The sequence below is a fragment of the Penaeus chinensis genome, chromosome 26 (genome assembly GCF_019202785.1).
Source record: "Penaeus chinensis breed Huanghai No. 1 chromosome 26, ASM1920278v2, whole genome shotgun sequence".
NCBI classification, from domain to species: Eukaryota; Metazoa; Arthropoda; class Malacostraca; order Decapoda; family Penaeidae; genus Penaeus; species Penaeus chinensis.
This window is the reverse complement of record NC_061844.1, coordinates 5,687,059-5,696,682: the sequence shown is the minus strand read 5'-3', so window position 1 is coordinate 5,696,682 and position 9,624 is coordinate 5,687,059. Positions and strand designations below refer to the sequence as shown.

Below are 9,624 nucleotides of genomic sequence, written 5' to 3'. Positions count from 1 at the left end.
GCTTTCCGCCTGCGAGGGATGTGATTGGTCCGCTGGGAGGGAGGCTCGCGTCTCGACCAATCAGAGGCTTCGAGATTTCAGCGCGAGTTCAGTTCGCCAAGTAAGCGAACGCGCCCGGCAGTGGTACCATTTGTGGTGAAGAATTTTGTTCAAGGTACGGTATATCTGAGGCACGAAACGGTATATTAACATGTCTCATTGGTTCTTAATAACACAGCGCATAAGGTGATGTATGTCTAATAAATTTAGTAAAAGAAAAAATATGGTAAAACTGATACTATGTTATCTGGGAATAGAAAACGTTTTTAGAATTAAGGAAATCGAATATTGTGAGTGTTTTCTTGTGAATAAATACAGTGACTTACTTAGTAGGTGCCTTTAGCTATAACAAAAAAGGGGGGGAATAGTTTCAATATGGTATTATTGGAATAAGCAACTTAACAGCAAACATACAAATACCAACCATACCATGTAATATGTAATAGACCGATACATTCTGAAAATATATATATATATCAACTACCTACCGAAAAATTATAAGAAAGTTCACAGAATTTATTGAAAAAAAAGAAACAATAAATTCGCAGGTCGTCCTCGAGCCCCTAAATCGCACTCGAGCGGTGGCAGTCTTCCACATGGCAATAATAAACGCAGCGCGAGTGGCAGCGTTGAATTCGAGGCGTTCAAGATGTCCAAGGTGTGTCTTGGGTGCGAGTGCAACTATTTCGAGTTCATTCAGAAATTCTACAGAGACAATGAAGCCAGTATAGCGTACTTACGAGATCACGGAGTGCTGCCCTTGGAGGTCAACTGTCCCCGCTGCAAAAAACCATGCCATTACCGAGCGGAGAGACACACTTGGTACTGCGGTGCCTACACGAAGATCCCCAAGACCAAGAGGAGGAAGCAGTGTTGCTACAGCGCCAGTGATTTTAATGGTTCCTTCCTCTCCGGGGCCAGGATAGAGCCCTACAAGGTCATGTGTTTCGTCAACCACTTCCTGAGCAGGCATTGGGATTATCAGACCGTGAGCCAGTGCCTGGGCATTTCGACGGGCACGCGGTCAACATGGCAGAAATATTGCTCAGAGGTGACCGAGCACTGGCTGGATAATCAGGAGCCTATTGGTGGACCAGACATTGTCGTTGACATAGACGAGACACTGTTTGGGAAGATGAAGTACGAGAAGGGCAAGTCGCTCAGCCAGATTTGGGTGTTCGGTGGCATTGAGCGCGACAGCAAGAACTACTTTATTGTTCCACTCGAAGAACCTTTAAGTCAAAATCTGATGTCATTGATCCAGAAATATATTCGTCCAGGAAGTGTCATTGTGAGTAATAGGTGGAATGCTTACAGCTCCATTAACGACTACGATTACGTTCATCAAGTGATAAACCACTCTGGGGACTCCACAGATGAGGAGAATGCCGAAGCCCACACGCAGAGCATTGAACTGTTGTGGCATGATATCAAGGAGTTCACCCTAGCACCTGGTAATCGGCCTCAGTTTTATAAACAGTATTTGGCTCGGCTCCTGTTTGTGCAGCAGCACACCTTTAGCAACGTCAACCACTACTTCTTCCGTGAGGTTGCGAGAATGTACCCCCCAGACTTTGAAACGGATGAAACGGAAGAGACGCCTTCTAATTCGTGCAGTGACGTCATGAAGGAACCTGATGATCATGAGAACAAGGAATCTGAAGTGTCAGATTAAGGTAAAAGTTCTTGCTCAATAAATTCCAAAGGGTCAGTATTGTGGCTTTTTGGAGTTATAGGGACACCCTAGAATTATGGAAACAGGAGGGTCCAAGGGGCAAATGACCTTGACTTAGATGCAGGGATCCAGAAATTGAATCCCAGAGCTATAGAGTTCAGTTAAGTTCTACTACTGTTAACCAGATAGGTGTAGAGATTTCAGCCCTACTTATAAAAATACACATGTATTTTGTTTCAATTAATATAAAAATTGGTATTATAAAACTTTGTCCCCTTGTTATTTATTACATTCTACAAGGAAAGGCCAGCTTTCTTAATTGTACTTTTTTTTTTTTTTTTGTGTTGGATCCAGGTGTTCTGCTGCCCACACATGGCCCAAATTCAGGTATTAGGATTACTCGAGCAACCACTCTGCTGGTTGTATCTTGTAGGCCATCTCTCCCCTTTGTTATGTTATTATCTCTTTTTCTCTATGAACATTCTTTTGCTTATTTGCCATTTTCCAATGTGCAGTCATGGCAAGTCATTTGTAGTCCCGGCCTTCAGCCGAAATTTCCCACTACACCTTCACGTCACCCACCAAAATTTTGAATTGTATGATCATCAGGTTATCTGGATCCAAGGTGTTAATTATCTACACAACAGAAAACAAATCACTTCTGCTCCTTTGACCCAAAACCCAGAATTTCCCCCAACCACCACCATTGCTGTGGGTAGAAATGGTCCAAATTTGTAAACAAGCATTCTGTGCCGGGAGTTGTCTTTGGATTCTTTCAAACAGATGTAAATGTATGAGTAATGCAGCATTCATTGTATTATGTACTTAATTAGCCATACTCAGAGCATTGCTTGTCACAGATATACCTGCTGTGGCCTTTGGCACTTCAGTGGATGTGATCCTGGGTTCATGAATTACCAATTTATAAAGTAATATTGGCTAAGAACATGTATGTATATATATATTTACATACGTAAATATATATATATATATATATTTACATACGTAAATATATATATACATACATATTTACATACGTAAATATATATATACATACATATTTTATATATATATATATATACATGTGTGTATATATCATATGTATATAGATGTATATGTATATCATATATATGTCTGTATATGTATGTATGCATATATGTGTGGGTATATATGTGTATATATACATATATATAATTATATATAATTATATATATATTTATAAATATATATGTATATATACCTATATATACATTAAATGTATACACATATACATGTATTTGTTCCCTGGCAATGGGTGTCTTTACCTCCCATCTGTTCTGCCAAGGACATCCTCCTATCCTACAATGTCATGTTTTGAGGAAATATCACAGGAAAAAAAAAATTAGAGAACACATTTGTAAATGATTAATGAATGGAATTAATTGCTCCAATGAACAAAGAAAGCATTATGAAATTGAAGTAAAACAGAAAATGTATCTTACATTGTATATTTTACTGAAGATGACTACTGACGATTATGAGTGTTATGATATACATACTTCTTGAACAATAGAATAATGAATTCTTGTGTAAGATAAGTTTGCTTGAGGCATCCATTTCATAAATTTCAGTTTTGCTCTGGGTAAAAAAAAAAAAGTCAATCTATCAATCATTCATTCATTCATTCATTCATTCATTCATTCATTCTACCTTTTGGCAATAAGCTTGCTTAAGTGAGGACTCTCCAGTGCATGTTGCTTATAAACCTAACCCGTACAAATACCCATGTGCCGTGTCCCCTTTGAAATGTTATCTCTTTTTCTGCATAAGCATTTTTTGCCATATTCTAATATCCATATTTGTCATTTTGATGTATCCAAAGACTCCACATCATCTCTCTAGGTATTTCAGAACTCAAGAGCATTTTTTTATTATTATTATTATTATTATTATTATTATTATTATTATTATTATTATTATTATTATTATTATTATTATTATTATTATTATTATTATTATTATTAATTTTCATCTTCCTTTGATGTCTAGCACATTTATTTTGCTTTGTAAACATTAACCATTAACACAGATGGTACATTCCACCTTCACACTTGTTTACCAGTAGGAATAATGCAAGAGCCCTTCCTAAATGTCCACTGAGTCTAATCATCCACCAAGAGACATTCCCGTCACCCCAGCCTTCAGCAAAATTTTTCCATGGTATATTCATGTCACTCAGCCTTTGTTTTTTGACATGATGGTCATGTCACCAGGATCCAAAGGATTAATAAAGCCACTTCATAGAAAATCATCTGTCACTTCCAACAAGGAAAGCATTTACAATTTTTATTAAGTATAATATTAAAACCAATCCAGTCATTCAGTATACTAAGATGCATCACACTCACCCTTTGAGTTCTCAAGAGACTTTATAAATACTAGTATTCCTTCAAAAATCCTTTGTCTTTTTCTTACCAGGTTTGCATTCTTACTGAATTATTTTCTATCCAATGAAATACAGTATTGGAGTCTCCTCAGACTCTGGCAGCCTTTCAGATATTGTTTTCATAACATAGTAGTCTGTTACAGTCTTCAGGTATAAATAATAGTGCTTGCATTATAGGATTTCAGATTCATTGCTATTTATGTTTGTTGCAGATGGAGGAAACACAAGGAACACAGAATGAGGAAAAGCCAACACAGCAAGAGTGTCGAGCAGACTTGCGAGAGAGATTCTTATGGGCCATTACTTCCTTGGTAGGGAAGGAAGCAACTATCAACATGCACGAAAAGACACATGCTTGTGGGATATTCCGTGGTATCGATAAAGACATCCTGAGTATGCACATTCAGGACTTGAAAACCCCTTGCATTGTCTATCCACGAGCAATGATTCGTGTACCTGACTGCATGACTGTGCATTTCAAGTTATAGCACTGGGTCCTGGCCATTTACCTGATAATTAGATATATATCTGTATTTGTTATATATATTTTTTATTAAAAGATGAAAAAGAAGTTTATTTTGTTGTCATCCCTGTAAGTTATGGCTAAAGATAATAAAAAATCTCAATCTATTTTTAGACATATATTTTCTTTCATACATGAAGTTACAGAATAACCTCTAAATTCATTAAATAACCTATTTACACTTTAGTTATAAAAAAAATGTATTCAACATTTGGAGAAAATACGGGCAATGTTAAAATTATTGGGTCTTTTAAATAATTTTTTTTCTTAAAAGAATGTATAACATAATCCAGACCAAAAGGGAACCTGGTAACACTCATTTTCCAGAACAAAGTCCAAATATAACCTGAAGTAATACAATTGTTGAAGATATATGAACCAACAACAATTACCAGAATTGTGGCCACTCCCTCTCCATGGCCCAGAATTATCTACATCTTTCTACTTTTTTTCTCAATCTTAATTTGATACAGCCTGCTTGGTGGCTTCAAATTGGGCCATGCGCTCCTCAATCACTGGTCTGAAGTGGCGAATCAGGCCCTGCACTGGCCACGCTGCTCCATCACCCAAAGCGCAAATTGTATGCCCTTCAATCTGCTTGGACACCTCCCACAGGGCATCAATCTCTTCTGGACGTGCATCTCCCTTTACTGTTCAAAAGAAAATAATAGAAAAAAAAGTCTTAAATTTTACATTTTGGTTAATGATGCAATCCATAAATAATGATTATAACAAGTTCTTCAAACTCTTCTTTTATACCAATTTTTGACTGAAAATTTACATCCATTCATTTGGAAGTCACAAGAAAATCAACTCATCCCTGCAGGCTGCAACTAAAAATAAAATATATGTCTTTGTATTAAGTCATGATACTACCAAATAATTAGTGAATGGTTTTCAAAAAGAAAATGTCTATGTAACCATTATGGGCCCAAGTTTTAGAGGACTCACCAAATCTGCCCATAATCTTGTGCATCCAATTGACTCCCTCACGGCAAGGGGTGCACTGGCCACAGGATTCGTGCTTGTAGAATTCAATTAAGCGAGCAATAGCCTTGATAACGTCTGTCTGCTTGTTCATCACAATGATGGCTGCTGTTCCAAGAGAGGTTTGGCAAGCCACCAGGCCATCAAAGTCCATAATTGCTTCTTCACAAACCCTGGAAAAGTTCACTAAGTTAGTAAAATTTATTAAATTCCAAGTATGAAGCAGTATGTTATTTAGACTAATTCAAAAGTATGTTCAACAAGATGCTAACATCTATAACCTAACTAATTTTGTGGAGAAAAAATAGCGGGGAAAAAAATAAATAAATAAGAATAAAGACCAAAAAACACCTGTATATGAAACACCTCTACATCTCACATGTCAACCTTTTCTCTAAACATTGGTTTTCTTACTTCTGTGGAATGATGGGTGTTGAGGAACCACCTGGGATGATGCCAAGCAAGTTATCCCAGCCTCCAGTTACACCACCAGCATGGCGCTCAATCAGTTCCCTCAGATTAATTGACATTTCTTCTTCAACGGTGCAAGGATGGTTGACGTGGCCGGAGATGTTGAAGAGCTTGGTTCCACTGTTACGAGTGCGTCCCAGCCCAGCGAACCAACTTCCACCACGGCGACAGATAGTCTGGTGTAAAGAGAATGATTATTGAAGGATCTTTTTTTCTTTTTTCTTTTCTTTCCTTTTCTTTTCTACTTCAAGCTCTTGCTCTCCACTTCCTTCCAAAATTCTCTCATACATAAATCCAAGATAATTAGAAATTAACAAAAAATTACTATCAACTGTTCACCATGGTCATTGCAAACAGCTGAATGTGTGAACGATTCGTTTCACAATGATTGTGCAAAACATTTATTTATAAATATAACAAAATACATATTTATTACTCATTTGATAAAAAAAAATATTATATATACATTTCATTTATACACTTGAAGCAATTTATTCAACTTTTTCCAACTTTCATTCATACGAGTGGGGTCACTGATAACTTCTTCAATATTGCACTATATACAAAATACACAACTTCTTTGTATCAACACCATATAAAAAAGTGAGATCAACTTACGGGAGCAACAGCAACAGTCTCCACATTAGCAACAGTTGTGGGGCAACCAAACACACCCACATCAGCAGGGAAAGGGGGCTTAAGACGAGGCTTTCCCTGCTTGCCCTCCAAGGACTCAATGAGGGCAGTCTCCTCACCACAGATGTAAGCTCCTGCACCACGGTGCATGAACACATCAAAGTCAAAGCCAGAACCACAAGCATTCTTGCCAATGAAGCCAGCTTTGTAGGCCTATGGATAAGAAACAGTATAAAATAATATTGTTTGTAAATTAAATGTTTACTTAACCCAATGGCGACGGGTCACGGCTATCGCCGTCATAACAATACGCCCGATTTGAGGCGTGCGGCTGTCCGCAGCGGCGCCGCGCCAAAACGCCCTGAGGCAATGATTCGGCTTGATGTACCGAATTCACGCGCTCAGAGTCGGCGCGCTGCCGCCGTTCGCCAGAGCGTAGAGTTTTTTTTAATTTTCTATACCCGACGCCATTGGGTTAACCCCTACGATCCAGATGACGTGACCATCATGTCATGAAAAAATTTGGCTCGAGGAGTAGGTGACGTGAACATGCTGTCATAAGGAAATGTGGATGTGGGCTGGGGTGACAAAAACTTACAAACAAGAGCATTTCAACTAAAGGTTGGGGTGACATGAAAAACTCTTGGAGGGTGACTAGCCTCATTTGGCATTTAGAAAGGGGCTTTTGCATTATTCCCATTGATAAAAGTGTGGAATGTCATGTCTGTGAGCTGATTGGAAGAGCACCAGTTCCAGGGAGGATGCCATTTCCATGCTGAGCTTGGAAATGGTGTGGAATAAGATGCTGAGCATCTTATTACTGCCACTACATTTTTTTTTTTTTTTTTTTTGGGGGGGGGGGGGGGGGATTATTTGTTATGATTCTTGCACTAAGTCTGGACTAACTCGAAAGGTAATAAGGAATGTGAAAGGAAAACAGTCTATTACAATCTGGATAAAGCAAATCAAATGATAAATATGGACATTGGAAAATGGCAAAAAAGCTAAAAAAAAAAAAAAAAAATTATACATAAAGAGAGAAAATATCATTGCAAAGGGGAGCCACAGAGTCTTGTGACTCAACACAAGTGTTCAAGTGCACATGGCCTACAAGCCATGCATCCATCAAAGCGGCCGCTCACATAAGCCTAATGCCTGTATTGTGAGCCATGTGATTAATGGGAAGCATCCAGATCCAATAGTAAAAGGAAACCTTACTTAAAATCAACAATGACTAACAGAAGTTTTCCTCTTTTAAATCATTATCATGCTTGATGAAAATAAATAATAAATAAAAAATAAACTCACCTCATTAATAGCAACTTGCATGTTGGAAGCTTCATTGTAGAACTCGCCACGAATGTAAATGTAAGCAGCCCTAGCCCCCATTGCACGTCCTGCAATCAAGCAACCCTCAACGAGCTTGTGAGGGTCATGACGCATGATCTCCCTGTCCTTGCATGTGCCAGGCTCTCCCTCATCAGCATTGACCACCAGGTACTTGGGTCTGCCATCAGAGCTGAAGAAAGGGAGAAGCTGCCTTATATATTGAACTAGATTAATAGTTATGGGAAGCAAAAAGAGATAAAAGCAAAACAAGATAGTGTGCACCAATAAAAAAAAAAAAAAAAAAACTGCAAATTTTTTGTTTAATCTTTATCCTCTCCCAAGGGAAATTGAATCAAAACAAGATGAGGGTTGCCTTCAAACTTACGGCTTATTCATGAAGCTCCACTTCATGCCCGAAGGGAAACCAGCACCTCCACGCCCTCTGAGACCTGAGGCCTTGATCTCATTCAGAATCCAATCATGTCCTTTCACAACGATCTCTTTGGTCTTGTACCAATCCCCACGGGCAAGAGCACCCTTTAGCCTCCAATCATGTCGCCCATAGAGGTTGGTAAAAATGCGGTCAGCATCAGCCAAGGGTCCATATGCCTGGAAAAGAAGTGGTTAAAATTAAGACAATTTTATTCAATTTAAGCTAATATTATTTTATTTATCTATTTATTTTTTTAACCCTCTTTTTTTTTTTTTTTTTTTTACTTTAGTTTATTTTACCTTAGAATTTCTCAATCCTGTATGGTTCTCCTTTACCCCCATCCCAGCTGCCCTCACAGCATTTTGTTCCTATAACTGTGAATGGTGTGCAGAAATCACCAGTATGTACAGGCTACACAAATCACTAATGCAACAGATTAACAGAAACCCTACATTGGTGGGATTTCCTCCCAACAAATAAAACCACCAACCAGGGTTTGAGCACGGTCAACCGCTAGGGCAAAAAATCAGGGAGCTTGTGGAGCACAACTTTCCCTCCCTCTCTGTACAACTGGCTGTAGTACATACAATTTCCAAGCATTAGGGACAAAAAAAAAAAAAAAAAAAAAAAAAGCTTCAACCCCACAACTATTAATACCTATCACATTTATTTACACCTTTCTATTTATTTTGGAAATATTCTGATATCTTCTATTGCTATTCATTAATATTGATAATAATCATATTGTTTAGAGTAATACTAAAATGGGGAAATCAGGTGAGGTCACAAGGTCCACTAATTGACCCATTGGTGGATAAATTCTGTGCCATGTGTGACACAAATGTGTGACTGTGTGACATGTTACAAATAAAACTACAGTGAACATTACATGCTCCTGGCAGTATTCAGCAATTACAAAAGTATATATCTGTATGAACTTACAGAACCAAATAACTAGAACAAAGAAGAAAAGTTATACATATAATATATTATTTTCTTACCTTCTCTGAACTATGTCTCTTGATCACCAACGAACTGGCACTGGCCCCAGGAGCTGTAAGAGAAAACAGTTACAAAAAAATAAATATTAAAAATAACTATGTGGA

The 9,624-nt window shown here is 37.9% G+C and overlaps 2 protein-coding genes across 2 annotated transcripts in view; one reads left to right on the top strand and one right to left on the bottom strand.

Annotated features, from left to right (window-relative positions):
* The first annotated feature begins 82 nt into the window (after positions 1–82).
* Positions 83–4,710, top strand: LOC125038837. Its single transcript, XM_047632436.1, has 3 exons — positions 83–154; positions 588–1,715; positions 4,352–4,710. The coding sequence occupies exon 2, from the start codon at positions 689–691 to the stop codon at positions 1,712–1,714; it is 1,026 nt and encodes a 341-aa protein (XP_047488392.1). The 5' UTR covers positions 83–154; positions 588–688; the 3' UTR covers position 1,715; positions 4,352–4,710.
* A 55-nt stretch (positions 4,711–4,765) lies between these two features.
* LOC125038836 (NADH dehydrogenase [ubiquinone] flavoprotein 1, mitochondrial-like) overlaps positions 4,766–9,624 on the bottom strand; it is a 9,076-nt gene continuing 4,217 nt past the window's right edge. The window contains exons 2-8 of the mRNA XM_047632435.1: positions 9,520–9,572; positions 8,471–8,694; positions 8,065–8,275; positions 6,739–6,969; positions 6,064–6,296; positions 5,614–5,822; positions 4,766–5,312 (exon numbers count right to left, since the gene is read on the bottom strand). Of these exons, the coding sequence (XP_047488391.1) occupies positions 5,122–5,312; positions 5,614–5,822; positions 6,064–6,296; positions 6,739–6,969; positions 8,065–8,275; positions 8,471–8,694; positions 9,520–9,572 (1,352 nt within the window). The 3' untranslated portion in view covers positions 4,766–5,121. The remainder of the gene's footprint in view (positions 5,313–5,613; positions 5,823–6,063; positions 6,297–6,738; positions 6,970–8,064; positions 8,276–8,470; positions 8,695–9,519; positions 9,573–9,624) is intronic.

Coding starts and splice junctions, on each gene's coding strand:
- LOC125038837 (XM_047632436.1), top strand. CDS start 689: ATGTCCAAGGTGTGTCTTGGGTGCGAGTGCAACTATTTCGAGTTCATT.